The sequence below is a fragment of the Balearica regulorum genome, chromosome 1, assembly GCF_011004875.1.
Source record: "Balearica regulorum gibbericeps isolate bBalReg1 chromosome 1, bBalReg1.pri, whole genome shotgun sequence".
Classification (NCBI taxonomy): domain Eukaryota; kingdom Metazoa; phylum Chordata; class Aves; order Gruiformes; family Gruidae; genus Balearica; species Balearica regulorum.
The window spans coordinates 24,281,598-24,304,220 of record NC_046184.1 but is presented as its reverse complement, the minus strand read 5'-3'; the positions used below and the strand labels follow the sequence as shown (position 1 = coordinate 24,304,220).

Sequence of the window (22,623 nt, the reverse complement as noted above, 5' to 3'; positions counted from 1 at the left end):
TTCACTTAGGAATTCAGCTTATTTCCTTGGCTTGCTTCTTTTCTATTTTTGACTGCACCAATAGCCAATACAGAACGGAATGGCATCTAAGAGCCACTGGTCCAAGACAGCATGGGTTTCGGACCTGTCTGAACTGAAACGCAGAGCTTTTAAAACTTAGAAACATCCCATAAGTATTGCTTGCCATTTCAGGAGTGATGAGTTATAAACAAAGGTTGCTTTCTCCTGTTAAATGCTATTACTTTATCAGTGGTTCTGACATTTTAAATAAGAAACAAATCAGAAGAAGGTTAAGAAGGTGTCTTGTTAAGAAATTATGTTCATATGCCTCCAACTAGCTGAAAAAAACCCCAAAAGAATTGTCCTGAAGTCTTGTAGGGTATGAACGGGCTCAACAATTTCATTCCTAATGGCCTTTCTATTAACTAGGAGTTGCTCCTTTGTGTTACGGACTTCTAAGAGAAAAATCAAAGTCCTGGATTTATGATGATTTGTCCATCTCAGAGGCTTGAGCAACTGAATACAATACACTGTATTTCCAGCATCACCTACAATAATTTTAATAACTAATCCCCTTAATTTGTCCCTGTTCTACTACTGCTGAAACTCTTGAGCTTTATTAGGAATTGCACAGGACTAAGAGTCTAAAAAAGTTAGAGTAAGACCTTTGGAGATGCTTCTCACTAGACCTCTCCAGACCTGGCAACATCAAAACAACTTCAGTCCCACAATCTGGAAACCCAAATTTTTAAAACTAATTTGGAAGCAGGAACTACTTGCACGAGGGTGGGATGGGATGGAAGGTGTCCTGGTTTCAGCTGAGAGGATTGATTTTTCTTCATAGTAGCTACTGTGGGGATATGTTTTGGATTTGTGCTGAAAACAGCATTGATAATATAGAGATGTTTTTGTTCTATGGACCTATTGTTGAGCAGTGCTTACACAGGGCCAAGGCCTTTTCTGCTTCTTGCGCTGCCCTGCCAGCGGGATGGCTGGGGGTGCACAAGGAGTTGGGAGGAGACACAGACAGGACAGGTGACCCAAACTGACCAAAGGGATATTCCATACTATATGATGTCATGCTCAGTTTATAAGGAGCTTGGGGGAAGAGAGGGAGGGTGGCGGCGGCATTCGGAGTGATGGCGTTTGTCTTCCCAAGTCACAGTTAACACGTGACGGAGCCCTGCTTTCCTGGAGATGGCTGAACACCTGCCTGCCCATGGGAAGTGGGGAATGAATTCCTTGCTTTGCTTTGCTTGTGCGTGCGGTTTTGCTTTACCTATTAAACTGTCTTTATCTCAACCCACGAGTTTTCTCACTTTAACTTTTCCAATTCTCTCCCCCATCCCGATGCGGGGGAGTGAACGAGCGGCTGCATGGTGCTCAGCTGCCGGCTGGGGTAAAACCATGACAAAGGCTAAAAAAATCCATCATGAATACTGAAGACAAACTTCCAAGTTGCAGATCAAGCATTTGAATGATATACACATCCCATAACGGAACATGCAAACAGACAAATACTCCAACACCAAAAAATAACTATGATTCCTTAAAATTGTTACTAATTTAACAACTTAGCATATTTTTGAGCAGCTGGTATAGTGCTGTGGTTTGGATTTAGGATGAGCATAATGTTGATAACACACTGATATTTCAGTTGCTGCCAAACAGTCAAGGACTTTTCAGCTTCTCATACTGCCCTGCCAATGAGAAGGTGGGGGGTGCACAGGAAACTGGGAGGGGGCACAGCCAGGACAGCTGACCCAAACTGGCCAAAGGGATATCCCACACCATATGATGTCATTCTCCATATATAATTGAGGGTTGGCCAGGAGGTGGGGCAGCTCGGGAACTAGCTGAGCATCGGCTTTGAGTGGTGAGAAATTGTGCTATACATGACTTGTCTTGTAAATTCTATTATTATTATTGTTATTAATCTTCCTTTTCTGTCCTGTCTTTATCTCAACTCACGGGTCGTCTTTTTTTCCTTCTTGATTCTCTCCCTCATCCCACTAGGTGAGGGAGGAGTAAGCGAATGGCTGTGTGGTTATTTTAGCTGCCAGCCAGGTTAAACTACAATAAGTTTGGATAACATGGTATGCTGATTATATTTTCTTGTATTTTAATAATGTAATCCTAGTACATGTGTACCTCCAGCTGTATGAAGAGAGAGGTAATAATGAAATAGAGAAGCAATTTGAAGTAACTTAGTAAATAATTTGTGTCCTTTTGAAAATGTTTAAATATAACAACAAGAAAATTAAACTACAAAAACTATCTGCAGACACCTTCCAAACGAAAGTTAACAAAGCTAGTCATATGGAAATAAAATGAATTTTTATGAAGACATGAAAAATACACCTAGATATTAGGACCATAAATTATAGCTTATCCTCTACTATTGCTGAGAACTGCTGTCTGCAAAATAAGATTATCAGAAATATCTGCAGCAATGGAAATACAAATTAAAGAAGAAAATTAACACTACATTGTACATTTACCAATTCACATAAACATATTATAACTATTTTGTAGAAAAAATCTGTATGTAAAAAGAATATGTACTTAAATCAGATGAAATAATTCCTATTTTGATAATAATTTAAAAAAACCAGCAGGCATTATGATACTTCAGAAATATTTCTCAGAGAAAGTGGCATAGTATATTTGAGAAAGTTCTAGTAAAGTAATAAATTACTATTTTGGAATATTTCCTACATATTTAAGACATGATCAGGTAACTTGACCAAAAGTACTCAGATGAAATTTTCAGAAAACGTGCAAAATTCTAAGACTTCGAATTATGGAGGAACTCTCTCACTCCCTACAGGACAAATACTTGTTTTTAATTCAAACTCCACTGAAACTTCAAAATAAGTTGCATGCCTTGCACAATTTTTTAAGGGAAGCCAAAAGCAATACTAAAACTGATATTTCTGAGAAAAATGTTTGTTTCTCTGTGTTAAAAATAATTGCATAATTGTTTAATAAAAAAAAAATTCATTGCTTCTACTCTTCAGAGTAAGAATTTGAAAACAGGATTGCAGTGCCATATATAACATGTTCTTAGACATCCTTTTTAGCAAAATGTTTCAAACCTAATTTTGGCCAAATTTATATATTTGGACCACATTTACTCAAAGCACACTGGCTGTTAAATTCTCCCAGAGTTTAATGTTCACTCAGTGTGTTACATATCTAAGCTCCAGACTTTCCCCTCTCACCCTTATCACCCTGACAGCTATGGCCACAGCTGCCTAGGAATAAGAAGCGAGCAGGTACTTCTCCTGTGTGTGTGTGTTTCAGTGCCTTCCATATTGCATGAGGTAGAAAGAAAGAGAAGAAATTAACTTTCATAGGACAAATTGGACTAAAGGAGGGAATACTCAGAGAGAAGGAAACTGCTAGCAAAGTAAGACCGCTCCCAGAAATAACTGCAGACTGGATTAAAGATCAGAGTAGGTAACCTAGTGGAACAAATGCTATGTTAAGTACACTATGTTAACAAATGCTATGTTAAGGAGAGCGATGCACAAGAAAAGAGACAGGACAGAACCAGTAAGGATAACAAATTGATCCTTCTATGTTTTTATGAAGCCACGCTCCATATGCTTGATATTCAGATTCCCATTCCTCTGTGGACAGGCAAACAGCTTAGAAGCTTACTAGCAAAACATATCTCTTATACTTGTCAACTGACTGACCTACGGAGGGAATAACCATCTATATCATGGCTAAAAAGTACTTTTGCTCAAAGAAGCAGTGCATTTATACTGTAAATCTAAAGAGTCTGAACCAGACCAATATGCAATTGAGGGCATGCAAGGAATTAGTTTTTTCTTGCTGTTTTTCTCCATTTTGTTATTCTAAAGATCTAGAATGCTGCATCTAACAACAAAGCTAAAACATTAAAATTATAAACCATAATTATTCCAAAGTTAGTAGATGACATAGTTACTGTTGTCTGTGCAAACACAGTTCAGCCCATGAGGCATTTATATTATGATACCCCATTCCACTACCCTATTTTTCTACAGGACATTTTCTTATGCAGTGCATGACTTGAGAATTGCAGCGGTGATGAATTAGTGCTGTGTAACAAAGAAGCTGTCATCTTTAAGACCCCTGCTTCATTTGTTACAGCAACTGGAGCCTATGTATGGAAGAAGTCAAGGCACGAAAGTAAAAGAGGAGAATAGTAGCAAGATTATTATGACAAAAAATATAGAGAATTAAGGCTTAGATTTTTGTAATTGTTACAGAGATTGTGTTATGCTGAGGAAGTCACATAAGTAAAGAGGAGACTCATTTGGTCTTCATCCTCCAAGTATTCCACGAGTCACATAGCTCTACAATGCTGTGTATTCTGGAAAAAGACCCACCAAAATACATCCTAGACAGTGGTTGTATCAGACAACTAGAGTATGCTGAATAAGATGAGCACCTAAATAAGAATGTGCTTCACTTTTCTCCAACTCCCAAACATTAAAATGGAAATCAAATACCAATTCACTTCACTGGGAGGGGGGAAATAAACTCCTCTTTGTGAATAACTCAGAGGTAATACGGAATGCTACAGAAAAGCCAATGAGGAAATGAAAGATTCTGTTGTCGTGGCAGGATTTGAGTAAGACAAGGCAGGCAGAACACACACCAAAACTTTCAAGTCAAGTGAGGGTAAAATACTGCAAATTTAGTCAGTACCCACAGGTTGCCTCTTCCCTCTCTTTAACAGCTTAAATATTAGGCATTAAGTCTAAGATATTAAGAGCATCCACAGTGAAACAGAAAAAAAAATAAGTTCCAAGAAAACTCCACTAGAGATAATTCCTTCTTTGCCATGAAGATAGAGAACCTAGACAATTAGATCATATGCCTAATTTTTATGTTGACGGGGGTATCCCCCACACTGTCATCTCTGCAGAGCACTGGCTGTGGCTGAAGGCCCAAATACAGTACTGCATTTCACTAAGTACTATAATTCATGAGAAATCATCATAAGAAGTCATAAAAATGCATTTCAAGAAATATTAACAGAAATGTAATTAAAACTGGCTACCTTTCAATTCTGTTAGTAAGACACAAATTTTTCATTCTCTGCAACAAATACCGAGCAAAAAAAAGATTCTCTACCCAGACTAATCCCAACAGAATCCTCTCCATTAAGTTCTTATTGGTGCTGAACCATGGGACCTTGCCAACACCTGTGTCACTATTAAGAGATGTTACTTATTAGCAGCTGAGACTGTAGCAGGGAGCAGTCATTTTAAAAACATGTTTGCTATCAATGTCAACTTCTTGGAAGTGTCTCTCAGAAGCATATCTGGGACACGGAAATGTGAATACATGCTGTAAGGACTATGTATAGCTGTCCTCATTGGTAAGCACAGCTCTGCCAGACTATGGCCTCTGCTACCCTTGATTGCTTTCCATTCAGCAAGCTAAGAGAAGGTGATAAGGTTTGAAGACAAAAGGAGAAGAGAGTGAAGGAGGAACTGCAGACAGTGTAATTAGAACTCTAATTAGAGTTGATTTCTTTTTTTAATTGAAAACTGTGTTGCACAGCAATCACACATACTATGCTGGCTGTAGGTGAAAGAGGCATCACCCCCTCCAAATTCACTCCCAGCAGTTGGCACCGGGGTTCTCTGTGAGATTTTTACCTGTTCAGATCAGGTAAGAAAATTTCCAGAGTCAACTGTTTGTTAGCCTGGGGTAGTCAAAACATCCCCATCCAGAAAAAGACAACTAAATTACTCTAGATTATTCTAATTTAGAAATCAATTAAACAAGCTGTCACCTTATGTATCTGAGGAGATATGGATTGTGAGCAGCGCGAGGACAGTTAGGGTTGGAAACCACTTAAACCAGCTCAGCTGTGATGAAATAGAAATGTGGGGGGAGGGGATTAACAGACTCTTTAAATACTGAAACATCAGCTGTGACAGGGGAGGTTTAGGTTGGATATCAGGAAAAGGTTCTTCACTGAGAGGGTGGTCAGGCACCGGAACAGAATCCCCAGGTAAGCGGTCACAGCACCGAGCTTGACTGAGTTTAAGAAGCATCTGGATAACGCTCTCAGTCGTATGCTCTGATTTGGCTGGTCTTGTGTGGGGCCAGGAGTTGGACTCGATGATCCCTATGGGTCCCTTCCAACTCAGGATATCCTATGATTCTATGATCTTGGAGAATGATGAAGTGGCAACTGACAAGGATTTTAGAATGATCTCCTCAAAAATTTGTTGCTGAATTAGAACAGTGATGTTTCCTTAATAAGTTTATATTAAAGATAAATAGTGGACCTGACACTGTTAGTTTTCATAAAAGAGGGTGCATACATAACTTCCCTGAAGTGGTCTTGTGGGAAGTGCAGTTCAAAAAACCAAACATGACAAATAAATACAGTATTAACCTACCATGGACAAGCAACTTTTCAATTCTCTTAATCAGTCTCCTTTCTACTTTCTCCTTTTTCACACATATATTATAATTATGTATTTTGATTTCAGAACAAATAAGTATGTTTCTACCTCCACTGACTTTCAGAAACAAGTATATCTGTGTAATACTAATCCTACTGGATTTAGAGAGGATCTAAAAATTTAGCTTAAGACTTTCCAATCGATGAACTTGCAAGACTAGCAATACATCTCAGGTACTGATTAGCAACACAAGCTTCAAAATCTAAATATAGTTTAATTCCACTCTAATTACACATAAAGATGACCTTAACCCAGAATAATTAGCTAATTTCTGTCTCAATTGTAAATATTTATAATATACATGAATAATTGAAGATTGTTTCTGAATCTTAACAAGTTCCTTCTTAATAATCTCAGTGGCACAAATTTCAATTACCGGATAAATCTTTCCACATTTTACATTTATTGTCATGGGTTTTTTTTCTTTGTTCTCCTGCTACAACATATCAAAACTTACATACTTAGCACTACTGATCTTTATCCCTTTCATCATCCTTTTGTACAGTTCTAAGTTTCCTGGATGTCTCAAAAGTGTTCAAATACGCAAACTGTTTTTTTAACTGGCCTCCCTCAGGATATTTATTAATTTCTGCTATAATAATTTTAAGCAAAAATAAAATCTAAAATTATTTATGGTTATCTTGCAAATTAATGTGTAACATGGTAAAATCATGTCTTTAGTACTATTCCACACCTCTTTAAGTGTGGTCCAGCATTACAAGACTTCCATTCAGTCTCCATATTATGGTTCCTCTTCCCTATACAGCTGCAGCAGGCATAAGAAAAGCATCCAGCACAAGTAGTACCAAAGGTATGAACACTGTTTCCTTCATGGCCTTTGATACAGATAAATATGGAGTAAGGCAGGAAAACATCAAAGCAGCAGCTAGAGCATACTGCACACTAATGACCCCAGACAGATTATATTTACTTGAATAACTCTCCAGCTGATCTAAACTCCAGAAGCTCTAAAGTAATCCCACAATTGTGTTAAAGAGGAATAAAGTGTGCACATTTGCGTCAACTAAATTGTGTTCATCTAGAAGTATTACCACATGATTTTTGTCACCTACTTTAACAAATATTCAAAAAATGAATGCTGTTCTGAAGCTGTCAGAGCCATATCTAACACTTTTTTAAAAAGAGATCTCAGCGTAGTGCTCTGTTGTTGTTTAAAAAAATTGACAGTTTATTTCCAGTTTTGGTCCATACCACAACCATAGCCGTTTTATCAATCAATTGCTTTATCCAATATCTCCACACATGAATTTCAGTACATGAAGAATTACGTTATTCCCACAGTCCTATCACTGCAAAAAAAGCAAACACATAACACCCCCCCCCCCCGCATCCTAGTACATACCTTTATTCTATGAAATCGAACAATATCTCCAACTTTGTAAATTTTTGGCAGGGAATCTAGATTTCCACTAAAAAGAGTGCACGTTAACTTGACATTTGATGGGTCCACAAGTGTTACAACTGAGCAATAATCTGTAAGATATAAAAGTGTTTGAATGAATAATAGGCATTATAGAGTTATTAATACAGAGATATTAAACTTGGGATGAACAACCACATGGCCAATTTTTTTCTGCTATGAACTGTGTAACTCTTCCAAAGTCAATTTAGTTACAGTAGCGTAACAACTGAGGTGTGGCCCATCTTGCCAATAATTAGCCCAAATAACTGAAAATTAAATGGGTGAGTAACCATAGGTCTGTGAGCCAGCAAGATACAAAACTTTTTCTTCTATCTGCAACAGGCATGCTATTTTCCCAGGTTTCAATTACTTCCTCTATAAAATGGGGAAGATATGTACAATCTTGTACAATCCTTTTCTAAGATTTATTTTTGCACTGTCTTCTGAAGAGGTAATGAGTTCTACAAGTTCTAAAAGCAAATTAAAGGATAAATTACCTATCTTTCCCTTCATTAAAATATGCAAGATACATACAGCAAACATTTAGTCACACAGTGGTAGTTAGAAAGTGCAGTAAGACTCTGAAATGCGCCCTTTTGAAGTTAAACTTCAGTAATAGAATTTCACTTCTATTAGTGACCTAAAAAGTAAACTCAAAACAAGACACAACTATTACAGAGAAAACAGCCCAGAATAGAGCAGTATTTGCAGATGACATAAGTGAAACCTGTATTTTCCCTTTCCGCTTACAGAAGCTTGTGTGCTCCGATATCTCATGAAAGTAAAACGGAGTGAGAGTACACTTGCTCTTTCACGGGACGGTAGCTGGTTAACCTGCCTGAGAACTTTTCAAATATCCAAGATCAACTTGGCTTTAGGTTTAGAGACTCAAACATCTGCCCATCTTGTCCTAGTTGCTTTTCATCAAGAAGACAGAGTGCTTTTGTTTTGCATACTTAGGCTAGCATTTACTGAATTTATAGTTCGGGGCTGAATTACAACTTTTTCAGCAGATCCACAGAGCAATATCATAACCTATTATTTTTACCTTGATGACAACCTTGATAACATTTATGTAGACAAAATTTTGGCTTTAAGAAAGAGTTAGCAAAATCCTCAGGCAAAAAGCACAATTTTTAGGCATTATATTAACAGTACTCAATGATTTATAATTTAAAATTTCTAAAGTTTGAACTCTTCCTTGGTTCCATATGAGCATACTATTCCTAAATGCTAGAATGAGAAAGCACAAAATCAGTAAGAGTGGCAAAAAATTTTAAATCAAATAATTTTGTACTTTTCCACACAGGTATAAATCTGTAATTTACTAACTATATTTCTCTTAGCGTTTTTCTGTATTCTGAAAAGAGTAGATATATCTAAACTGTTTGCAGCATGCACAGTGCTTTCAGACTGGAACTGTGAATGAAATTATTCTGGTAGCTATTGTTCATTCTGACTAAAAAAGTGTAAGTAACTAGATGTGAACTACCCGAAATACTTGGGCAACTCTCCAATTTCTTAATACCATTTATTTTAACTCACGCTTCTGCTTTCACAAACCTATTTTAAGAATATATGTTTTCATGGTAAATGCTAATTTACTCATATAGCTGACCTGCGTATAAAATGCAGCTGTATGGTCTAGGAGCAGGAACACTTCCTCTATGTACAGAACCCATTTACTCCTACTATAATTCTACTATTGTGGACTCCCATATAAACTACAAGTTCTCTGCCAATTTTTATGTTACATTTTGGTAACAGCTAACAATAGAATCTCAATAGCATAAAAACAAAGTAGTTGTAACTCTTAGAAACAGACTTGCATGAAGACTGGCATCCATTCTCTTGAGGTACCAAGAATGGGAACACATTATATGTTGTTCAACATATAATACTCTCTAAACAAAGTAATACACAAAGACATTCTCATAATTCAGCAGGCATCAAGTTAATAATAAAGCAGCAAAATTAATAAAACAACGAATTAACATGTTTATGAGTTCTATTGCTGATACTCAAACAACCTACAGAAACTGTTTACGTAAAACAGGAATTTGAAACAACTGTCCAGAAGCTTCTTGTTTGACAATGTGAGCTTTCTCAACTTATACAATGGTGAAATTACACAGCAGAAGACTATAAATGAAATTAGAGGTTGAAGGGACTGTGATCTGTGGGTAAGCCCATGCCAGAGCAGGTATGTCCATGAAGGGACTGTGGCTTATGGATAACCCCTGCCAGAGCAGGTACTCCCCCAAAGAGGCTGCAGCCCATGAAGGAACCTGCACTGCAGCAGAGGACACCACTAAGAAGGAAGGTGCAGTAAGGAAAACAAAAAGAGTAAGGAACAAGTAGCAGCAGACAAACTGCTATATACCAACCCCAACCTCCTGTGCCACCCTTTGCCCCCCCTAAAAGACACAGTGTAATCTGCAGCAATAACAAGGGGAGTGGAGACTAGGAAGGGGGAAGGAGAGTTGCCTGGAGAGAAGCTGAGCCTGATTCATTCTGCCTGTGACTGACATCTTTCCAACTCTCAAAAAATCCAAACAAACCAAACCCCCCAACTTCCCCTAGCTATAATTCTACAAATCAGTTAGTGATAATGACACTAAACCAGAGTTTACATATCTGGAAAGTGAACAAAGATGTTATAATGCTAAAACAAAGTTGATATAATCTCCATCATGCATTTTATATACACACATAAATAAATTGTTGCTAGACAGCTTTGAAAAAGAGAATACTATCAGTTTACTAAAAATGACAGATTTGCATTATGTAAAAACTATAGCAAAGCAGTCAAAAGATGACAACTGTCGCATGTAAACTAAGTGAACAGATTCCCCAAGCATGAGGAAAGATACATTATACTGAATTAAAATACATGCTTGTATGTGCTCCGCCTATGCCTTTAAAAGAAATATTCTGCTGTTTCCAGCAAATATACCCTTAAATCTTACTATCATTTAAACTTAGAAGTTTAAATTCTCTAATGATTTCAGTGACTGAAGTGTTGAAAAAAGAAATCCAGTGAAAGCTTACTAAGAAAAATGAAATTAGTTTTCCTATAGATACAAAACCCTGAAGTATTTCCATAAAATGGATACTTCTCCTCCTCCCCAAGACTTCTGCACACACTCAATAATGATAAATTCTAATTTATTGCACTCAAAAGCTGCCAAGCATCATTCTTTTGCACGCTCCTGCCAAAAGCACAAGGTCAAGTGTTCATGTATCACCTGATCTGACATTCTATGCTAAGATAAACAGACATGAATAAAGTATAGCCAGTGGCTGACACAAAATTGCAAGTATTACTGCTGTATTTCTTTGGGTATGAATTCTAGAGGTTAACTTGACAGGTCAGCTGCAAAGCCATATGAGCAATTAAGAAGAAAAAACCCATATCGTTCACAGACTTCCAATCCTTTGTGGATACAGGATAACATATCAGAGTTCACTGCTATAATCCAACATAGGAGCTGAGAGTTAAATAACAAAAACATTCCACATTAAAACTGTCTTTACTGTTCGATGCTGTGATTATATACCTTAGTCAGCTTTCCATAGCAGCGTTACAGTTCAGCGATTTAATTCACTTTTCTGCACAAATAACGAGAGTCAAGCTCTAAAAAGAATTGTTGAATTTCAGTAATGTTCCAGTGTTACAGGAAACAATATAATAAATGTCATTGCTCAAACTTTTGAAAATTTTGATTTTTCATGATATACTTTCTGGTGAAGCAAAATCCTTCAGTTACCAAGGTACCAAAAAAAAAAAAAAAGTTTACATATTGGTGTCAATTTTCCTTTACTAGATAAATTTACTCGACTGATAACTTTTCTTAAAGAAGGGAGATTTTACCACCGGTATTTTTTACTTGTAATCATTTGGCTTAGAAGTATGATACAATGGATGCACAGTTCAGCAAATTTATAGACTATAAAAGAAAGTTACTACTTTCATACTAGACTGACTCAGTAAAATTATTGGCTTTAGGCTGATACTACACAGAACTCCAAACTGCACCTATGGGGTTTTTTTTAAATATACTTAATTATTATGAAAAGGTACTCCCACTCAAGATTAACATCATGTGAGGGACCACCAGCAATGCAGCTACCTGTAAGGACGCTTGTAATGCCTCAGAATTGGTGTTTATGAAAATAACAAGGAGAGAAAAGCAATGTTTGGTTTAAACAGGAAACACAGAGTGACGCATCTGTCTTATATGCTTCTCATACCCTCTCAGACTAGTCCTTACTGTTCTTGAAAAATACAATTACTTTAAGTTGTTACCTAGATTTTTATTTTATCTCATAAAACCCCCCCCCACAACTATTTGTTGCAGCTTTTACAAAAGGAATTAATTATTACTGCAAAAAGATCTTAAAATCAGTAAAATTCCAAGTCAAGATCAGTGAAAGGTTACATTAACTACACGGAGAACACCGATCTCCAACTTCTAGGTCCTGACTTTAAAGTTTGAAATAGGAATGTTTTGTAGCTCCATAATTGTAACAGTCATTGAAAAACTTAAGTTTCCTCCACTATGATGACAGTTTAAGGTTCAGGTTACAGCTTTCTTTTTATAAATGCTATACCAATTCCATCTTTTATGGACTGTTACGTCAGTCATTCACATGCTCAGAAATTCAGCATCTCTCCACAGCATAGATATATAAAAATCCCAACAAAACCACCAAACCCACAGCTGCACTTACAAATTTATTTTTTCACTCATCATAACAAAACCAGAATTGCTACAAAAGCTTTCCAGATTAATAGTTACTGATGTTGTAGGAAGGCATTTAGTACTTACTGATTAAATATGTTTATTTTGGTTTTACAGAGGAGTTCAGCAGCTCCTAACAAATATGCTTGTATAAATTTCTAAGGTACAAAGCATTGGTCTAATTACAAATTACAAATTTGGGCAATCACGTATGTATTCCTGACTAACATTTAAGTGGAAAATCCACTATCCTGGATCAATAGCTTCCTCTTGCAAAGAAATCAAAAGGTTAGTGGCAATGCTGCTGGCAATGAAGGACTCTAATTAGAGATTGCTTTCTGTTTCTTATATTTCAAAACACACAAGAACAGAGAGATTATTGTAGCAAATTATTCCCTCTTCAAAAATACACCAAACATTAATACTGTTTCCAAGAATTACTGAGGTCATGCAATACACAAGTGTTTTTGTACTAAAAACAAACAGTTGAACCAGCTAACTTACCAAATATGTTCAACAAAACACCAGGAGAAAAATAATACAAATATACATACACGCCTATGGTGTGCATATATATGTGCATATACATAGTGCAGAAGCCTAAAACAAGACCTCTAAAGAATCAAACCAAAGATGTTTTACTATAGCTTGTTATTTCTAACATGGTGATGCACTTGAGATACATTCAGTAACTACCAGAAGCATCTGGGTAAACAGATGCTTTAATGCCATCATTTGTAAATTGTAGATCAAAGTAACTGTCCTGAGATTTCTTTCTATTAACTATTTATTCACCTGTTTCATTTTTCATTTTCTTTTTAATTTTTTTTTAATTTTTATCTTCAATTTTAGATTATAGGAAACAGCAATTATTTAAAAAAGAAACACATACAAACCACCATGAACAGAAGGGAAAAGAACATTACTCTCATCTTTAGGCTCCAGAAATGAAATCACCATCTTTACCTCTGTGACAGTTTTTATTCTATTCTGCAAAATTTAAAAGCATCCTCAATATTTTGACTTCGAAAAAAATAAAATGGAACACAATACTTCAAAGAACAAAACTACTGCAGATTTAACTGTGAGTCTGTTTCCTCACAAATAGTCCATCAGGTACCACAACAGTCTGTGATTGGTTTGTTTTGCACTCTAAATCTGGTTTGCTATTACTTACTAAAATTGACTATTTTAATTGAAGTTGCCCACATGCTATAGTTTAATTTTTTTTTTTTTCCAGCTACATAGTTTTAAGCAAATTCTGAGAATTTGTTGATGAACTTGGCTCAAGGTCAAATGAAAACTGAAAATAAAAATAAAGCTTAGGGCTTCAAAATACCTTTAAGAATCTGATTTAGGGTTCTTAAGCTGTATTTTGGGCATGTAGAACTGCTGACCTGGAACTGTTCAAGGTTTTTAGACATGTACTGTCTGAAAATGCTACCTTTTATTAATTTTGATTCTAAGAAATATTTGTAAAAATAAAATAGGTTACTGTCCACATGCATGTCTAGGTAGGCTAAAATGAGATTTTAATTCAACATGTGACGTACAAATATACAGCATATATCTAAAAGAACAAGCTAGGAGGAGGCTTCCCCACAAAAATGGGATATTACTCTTATGACTTCTTGTTTACCAGCATCAAGGATTCTTCTTGCCATAATTCTTCCCTGCCTTATGGAAAACACTGACTAATATTTGCAGGAAAAAAAGAGAAAGAGTTGAGGAAGCAGTAGTGTCACATTGCAATGTGCCAAAAGTTTCATGGTCAAGCACATAATCTCTGTAATTGTCCACTACAAAGACAGAGGCTCTTATTCTTTTATGTTTAGTGTTTTTACTCAGGCTAAATACTTGTAATGGGCTTGAGGCTTAAGGCTGGGAGGGGATGGTGGTGGAGAGGAGAGAATCACCTTTGTTAAAAAATTTAAAATACCTGAGACTCTTAAACTATTTGGGAAGGAAAGCTGGAACATAATTTTGAATACTTCCAGCAGACAGAAACCCAAATACTTCCAGCAGACAGAAACCCATCTGTCTGTTGCACCAAGCAGGATCTGAAACACTTCCTTGGACAGTTTTCAGAACACAGAAAATTCTCACGTATAGACATTCCAAACTACACACCCTGAGCTGAAGCACGCTCAGTTAAAACAACTTTCTATGGAATAAATAATAATTTATGATCATACTGAAAACTAATTTCATCCATCAGTGTTTAACATAAGTCTAATGCAATAATGGCAACTGAAATGATGAACATTTAATTATAGCTTATATAAAATGACAAGGGTGAATTAGGTACCACTTGCTTTCAGTGGGAACACAGTGCGAAGTTTCAGCCTTAAGCTTTAATGTATGTAAGAAGGAGCAATATCTTCTGTTTAGGTGCATATCTATATAGTGAATAAAGACCCATATGGATAAAGTACAGTGGCTCCACTGCCCATGCTTCCAACAGGTACCAGCATAAAGCTGGTATTAACACAGTGTCAGAAAGAGAATGTATTAGTATAGGATTGTGCCAGATCTAATGCGACAACAGAATTTTCTGACAAGAGCCGTTTCATGCTCTAGCGATTCAGTGCAATCACTGAGCATTTTGTGCCCTCTCAAGCAGACATAACTCTGCATTGAGTAAAAAAAAAAAACCAACAAAAAGAACCCCATTGAAATATTTAACTGAGTAGTGTATATTTTTATACTAAACCTGAAATAAATTAAAACTGTTTTAGAGATTTTCATGATAAAGTAGCAAGTGAAACACAACTATCTTCATAAAGAAGAAACTTCAGATTGGGTCCCTGATCTCCACTGATATTGTTGCATTGTGCTTTTTTTAATATTCCCAACTCAAAATATACAGGGAAGATATATTAGGAAGTTATTAATGACATCTAGGCAAGGACTAGTTGTTAAGTAAATCATCATTTTCCCTATTAAATTTCTACTACTTATGAAACTGAAGTGATTAACTTGTCAAATAACTCAGTTGCAAAATCTGTACTAGTTGTTTCAGAGACATATTACATTGAAAATCAGCGCATTTAACTTTATTTTTGTTACGTATCTGGAAAGAATGGCTGCCAATAATTTTCAGCAATCGGTGCTTGTCTAAGCAAGATGTTCGAAGTCCCCAGGTCCCCAAAGTCTTGTTAAAGCAGCTGGACAAATGACAAATCTAGACCATGTGATCCTTCAAGAATGCCCTTCTATGATTTTCTCAAACAGTAAAAGTACTACTTTCTACATTTAATTCCTATCCTTCTTACCCTTTTGGTTGTCAGCTAGGTGAACAAAGGAAACAAAACTTTTAAAAGATTTGTGGGGTTTGTTTTGTTTGTTTCTTTGCTTTTAAGCCTGAGATTTAAACCTACAATATTTTTCAAGAGGAAAGTACCTCTGTTCACCACCGGCAATATCCTGAATTATTACAGATGAAGCTAATATTTTCAGTTCCTTATAAACATAGCTAAGAAATCTATTACAAATGCAGGCTGAGAATATCAGTGAGAGCCCAACTTTTCAAATAAATAAAAAGTATTCTCTATATATACTATATATTGTAAGACTGATAGCATTTGAACAGGTCTAGCATAAACAATTAATCACCAGACACTACAAAATGGAGATTTTGAGAAGCTCACTATAGTGACAGATGTTGTCTGGCGGCCTGTGCAGAAAAGACCAAACTGAGTAAATCAATATTGAAATAATTTATCAATCTTTTACATTAAAAACAAAATACTGTTCTCTGCTCTGTACAGGTCTAGATTATACTTCCACCTTCTCAGGTTTTAGTGGCACATCAAGCAAAGAGAGTATCAATGATGAGATGTCCCACCCAAAAGAAGGGCTTTGTAAAATTTTTAATTTGGTCCTTCCATTTGAGAAGGCATAAAGACTATGTGTTATTATTGCTCTTCTTTTTAAGCTAAAGAGATTTTTCATTCCCCTGAGATTCTTATCTTCAAAGGAAACTTGTTTCTTAAGATCCCTTCTCCACATTTATCTTCATTTTTTTATAACCCAAATAAAAGGAAAGTCTGAAAAACCTGGACAGTCCCAGCATGGCTGCCAGGTGCCCACCCAGCCGCTCTCCCGCCCCCTCTCCTTAATAGGACAGGTGAGAAAATAAGGTGGAAAAGCTTGTGTGTTGAGATAGACAGGGAGATCCCTTACCAGTTACCATCACAGGGCAAAACCAGACTTGACTTGGGGAAGATTAATTTCATTTATTGTCAATAGAGTAGGATGGTGAAAAACAGACTACAATGCCTTCCCCCCCCCCCCCCCACTCCTTTTCCCAGGCTCAAATTCACTTCTTTAAGCTGAAGGAGGGTCGATTTAGATTAGATGTTAGAAAGAAATTCTTTACTGTGAGAGTGGAGAGGTACTGGAACAGATTGCCCAGAGAGGTTGTGGAGGCCCCATCCCTGGAAGTGTTTAAGACCAGGTTGGATGAGGCTTTGGGCAACGTGGTCTAGTGGAGGGTGTCCCTGCCCACAGCAGGGGGGGTTGGAACTAGATGATCTTTAAGGTCCCTTCCAACCCAAACCATTCTATGATTCTATGATTCCCAACATCTCTACCTCCCCACTTCTTCCCCCCAGCAGTGCAAGGGGAATGGGGGGCTGTAGTCAGTCTGTTACAGCTCCTATTCTCTCCTGCTCTTTCCTTCTCACACTTTTTTCCTGCTCCATATATAGGTCCTTCCATGGGCTGCAGTCCTTTGGGATAACCCTGCTCAGGCCTGAGTCCTCCACTGCAGCATGGATCAATCCGCTCATCCGATGTCTCTTCCCCAAGCTGCAGGGCAATCTCTGCTCCAGCACCTGGAGCACCTCTTCCCTCTGGCTTATCTCACATTGGTGTCTCAGGGCTGTTTCTCTCACATTTTTCCTCACTCCTCACTGCCATGCAACGTTCTGCCCTTTCTTAACTGTTTTCCCAGAGGTGCCACCATTGTGGCCAAGGGGCTCAGTCACGCCCTGTGGTGGGTCTCTCCTCACAGAGGCCACGCCGCAGCCCCCGCTGTCAGTACCAGGGCATGGACATCCTTGCTTGCTTTCCCATTTTCAATCCCTTTCCAGCCCCAAATCCTTCTCCTTAAGCCCCCAGCAACCTAACATCACCCATTCACTACTATCTCGGAATCTATCTCTGATCTTGAAGAGCTCCCTCTGGAGTCTTTCTCTGAATTAATACTTTTAAAGTATTAAGTATTATTTAAGCATTAACTGTAGCTAAATCACATCACCGTTCCACAGAAGTATTCAGCTCTAGGGGCAGAATAATTTTTATTACTTCTAAGCTAGCAGTATAACTTGATTTGCTATACACACAGCAAACACGCACACACGTAATTATTTTATGAATGTTTGCATTTCTAATTAGATACCAGAACACTTTTTTGTTTCCAGTCCAAATGCACTGAGTTCCTGCACATATTTTCACTTATCATTATTCCTCATTTACATCTACAAATATCTGTGGTGTTGTTAACACTCATAATGTAAAATAATTGGAATTTGTACTTCCCCACTTTTACTGGCCTACAGGACTATCAAACCCCAATTATTTTCTGAAAAAAACAGTGACATCCAACTTTTCCACAGCTTTGTCTAACAACATTTGCTTTTTCCCATACAAAACAATTAAAATAATATTTCCTCTTAAAGATTGGCTATTTACTGTTTAGCAAAATAATTTTAGTGTATCAATGACTATGTAGACTATGATGTTCATTTTAATTTAGTCTCAAGAGGAAAAAAACCTCATGCACTATATTTGCTATAAAACCAGATGGACCATTACTGGCTCAGTTCCCAACTTAATGACTACATCTATTTTTAAACGTTAATGTTTAAATTAGATTACCCCATATTCTTCAGACTTGTTTTTTTTGTTTATGCTTCAGAGTTATTTTGGGAAACACTACTGCCTTCTCAACATTGAGTAAGAATGTAGAACAGAAAGGTTTTCCAAAAGCAAGTCTTGTCATCTGCTATAATAAACACCAGTGGGAATGCATTTCGACAACTGTATGGGAAGCACAGAACTGCTCTCCTGCAGACACCAGGGCACTGAGCCCGAGTGCTGCGGATACACTCTTTCTTCTGTTGATGTGGTCAACAGCACATAAAAATGCTCTTGAATTCCCAAAAGCTATTCATTAGCTCATGTGCCCAGTTAATCTAATATATTCTTGAAAAATCTTCTGTTATTCTGCTTAACTTAACCATGACTGCTGACTGGGCCGGTGACTGCCGATACTGCAGCTGACAGTGTACAACAGCCCAGAGAGCAGCACACACAGGTCTTGTCTTTTCTGTGGGCAAGCATTAGACCACAAGTACAGAGAAGCCACAATTTAGCTACAAGCTGGGGTTAAACCATGACATGCCAGTACATCTGTTTATCTAGAAGAATACTACATGTGCCAAATGGAAGTAATTAAGCATGCCCACAATACAGATTATATCAGTATAGTTCAGTTCAACATGCTGAAGCTAGCACACACACATTTGCACAGACATCCCAGATGCTCTTCCCACTCATACGCTCCAGACTGATTCAAACAAAGGCTGAAGATTGCTTGGTCTTCAAAAAGTGAAGCCATTAGCTGAACCTTAGTTGGACATGGAACTTTATCTAGGTGTGCCACCATGTTTGCACAGGTTTCAGCTATTCCACTTACGGCTCCTACTTAGCTACCTAAGTCTAAGTAAACCTCATTCTGGAAGCCATGGTACTGCAGGTATAGCACTGTGCTATTACAAAGGCATTTACTGAGTGCATCTCCTTCAGACTGCTGCTGGCAGTTTTTGAGCAAGATCACACAGATCTGTTTGCCAACGGTTTTGCAGACAAACCACTAATTCTTGTTTCTGATTTAATGCTCAATTCTTAAATTTCTGTATTTAGAAGCCAAATTCATGGCTATTGGCATTACTCAAGAAACTTGCATGCATAATTAAGACCATAAAAATCAACAGTCACCATTATAATCTATTCTTTTTTGTCCAATTAGAAACACATTTAAAAGGCAAAAAACCCCAACTTTAAAATGCACAGTAAATTTATAATAAGCAGAAAATACTTTGATTAATTCTGTATCAAATAAGAAATTCTACTGCTTAATCAAACTCAGAAGGGATATTACCTAGCTGTGTACTTACTGAGCCGCTAGTGAAATGGTACAACCTTCTAGCAAAAGTAGCACAATCAGTAAGAGTTCACCTCACAGAGAGAAAAAAGTATTCAGTTGTTGCACAGCTTCTACAAGTAACAAATATACTGGCATTGCATTTACAGCAGATCATAACATTTATTGTCAAAATTATAGAATGGTTTGGGTTGGAAGGGATCTTAAAGATCTTCTAGTTCCAACCCCCCTGCCACAGGCAGGGACACCCTCCACTAGACCACGTTGCCCAAAGCCTCATCCAACCTGGTCTTAAACACTTCCAGGGATGGGGCATCCACAACCTCTCTGGGCAACCTGTTCCAGTGCCTCACCACCCTCACAGTGAAGGGTTTCTTCCTAATATCTAATCTAAATCTACCCTCCTTCATCTTAAAGCCATTACCCCTTGTCCTATCACTCCATGGCCTTGTAAACAGCACCTCTCCTGACTTCCTGGAGGCCCTCTTTAGGTACTGGAAAGCTGCTATAAGGTCTCCCTGGAGCCTTCTATTGTCCAGGCTGAACAATCCCAACTCTCTCAGCCTGTCCTCATAGGAGAGGTGCTCCAGCCCTCTGATGATCTTTGTGGCCCTCCTCTGACTCACTTCAACAGTTCAATGTCTTTCTTGTACTGGGGCCCCCAGAGCTGGATGCAGTACTCCAGGTGGGGTCTCACGAGAGTGGAAGAGTTGCACATAGTTAGACAAAAATCCTTTCCCACAAGGACAGGCGCAGGGCTATTATACTAGGTTTTTTTTTGTACAAGTCCTTCTCTTCATTTGCTATCTCCACCACTCTGCCTAAATCGACTCTGATATTCCTTACCTATTTGTTGTTCTGTTTCCTTGATGTTAGCTGAGAACCATAGTCAAAGATTACCTGAATTTGTTGTTCTGGTTGATTTTTAACAAACATAATTAAGAACAGTTCTGTTTAGAGAAGATTTTAAATCTTTTGAATATAGTACATACCTGTTCCTTTGCTTACATATGGAGGCTTGAAGAATTTCACAACACCATACAAATTCACTATAGTTCCATCTTTAAGATGATTCAGAGGAGTATATGCATATTTTGGGGCAACAGACTGGAAAGGCATGATAAAATTAGGGAACAGAAGAAAATACTATTCAAACATTCACACAGAATTTTGTCTCTTAACACCACCCACCCTCAAATATGCTTTATTTCATCTTAGCAAAAAAAAAAAAAAAAATTTTTTTTTTCTATCTTATTGACTTGAGACTCTCTAAAGAGAAATATATACATATTCACAGGCAATAAAGCATTAAAGAAAGTGAGTTTCTACTGATTGCTTTTAATATGCCCATCCAAAGGGCTTTTTAAAGTACATACATAAATAATTTTATAACTCTTATTAGCAGTGTCACTGCACAGAATCACTGTTTGGACAAAGGGGAGCAGGGAGGCTTTACCTCTCACATCCATTGTGTAAATCTTCCTATTGCAATAGCACACTTGTTGGAGGACTAAAGAAGGACTACCTTCTACTATTTAAGGACTACTCTCCTCTCATCTTAAGGTTACATTACATGCTGATTACTCTCTCTTAAAGAATACAAGTTCTGCCAAACTGACTGAAAACTGTGGTTTTCAATTACTATATCAAGGGGAAAAAAAATCAAACTCTTCATAAAATTAACACGAAGCCAAGCTGTATCATCTTTGGTACTAAATCTTTAGCCTTATAATAAAGAACAATAAAATTTCATACACCAATTTCTGTCTTTAATATACTATTTCCTGTAGAATTTTAATTTAGACACATAAAGGCTTGTTCCAAACAGTAATCAAAAAAATGTTAAGACTAGTACATGAAGTCTGATTTTAAACCAAAGGAAGATTCATATTTCCATTTTTTTAAAGCACCAGCATACAATCTTCTTTAGAATGATAGTTACCTTTCTAGCTCATATTTCCTAAGCCAACATGCAGCCTATTTTGAGATTGAGATCGGAACTATGCTGCAAGTCTAGAAAAAGTACTACTTTTTAATATTTTATTCTGTTTTCCAGGCATTTTATTTGAAAAATTGAAAGCTAAACAAATGACTCCTGGGATGACATTATGGAAGCAAAATAAACAGGAAAGAAAAAGAATTCCACACATTCTTATTTACATGCAGTTAGTCTCATGTGGTTTAAAAACATCCCAAGTACACACTCACCACAGATGCAGTTCCTGAAGCAGCATTTGTTCTTGGTTTAGTATAAATCTGGGGAGAAAAAACCAGCAAACTCTGATTACAAAACTGAGGCATTGCAAATACAACATTTGATAACTCTAAAGCAAATATAATGCTACAAGCAAATACAAAACAGCACTATAGACACTTTTGCTATGTGAATCACCTCTGAAACCAATAAAATTTTATCCTACAGAAAAAAAAAAACAATATTCACTCCAATTACACCCAGACAAAAATCTACTTTAAATAACACATACATTTTTCTAAAGTAGACTTAGTTAAACATAAGTCAGGTCACATTAGTAGAGTCAGCACTTGAAAGTCAGAGGCCACAAACTGAAAACTGTACTTAATAGAGAACTTAAATGGGTTTAGGTTTTGTACATGTCAATGCTTAGAGCAGGTCTACTTTCAATGACTCATTACTCTCCTTTGGGGGGAAAAATAATTTAAAAAAAAAAAAATGGTCAAGGCAAATTAATGAATGGGATAAATTCTATTTAAAGGTAGCTCCTAAGCTTTTACAGCCATATGTATAAGCTAGACTTCTCTTCAGTATAGGGTCTTTTAAAG

At 37.0% G+C, this 22,623-nt stretch overlaps 1 protein-coding gene across 2 annotated transcripts in view; it reads right to left on the bottom strand.

Moving 5' to 3' along the window:
• The window catches only part of POT1 (protection of telomeres 1), a 78,420-nt gene that overhangs the window by 34,668 nt on the left and 21,129 nt on the right, over positions 1-22,623 (bottom strand). Inside the window, exons 7-9 of one of the 2 annotated variants that reach the window (XM_075742933.1) lie at positions 22,030-22,077; positions 20,814-20,928; positions 7,846-7,976 (exon numbers count right to left, since the gene is read on the bottom strand). In XM_075742933.1, coding sequence (XP_075599048.1) covers positions 7,846-7,976; positions 20,814-20,928; positions 22,030-22,077 — 294 coding nt within the window. Of the gene's footprint in view, positions 1-7,845; positions 7,977-20,813; positions 20,929-22,029; positions 22,078-22,623 lie in introns of those variants that run through there. The other variant, XM_075742936.1, reaches the window with a different exon arrangement.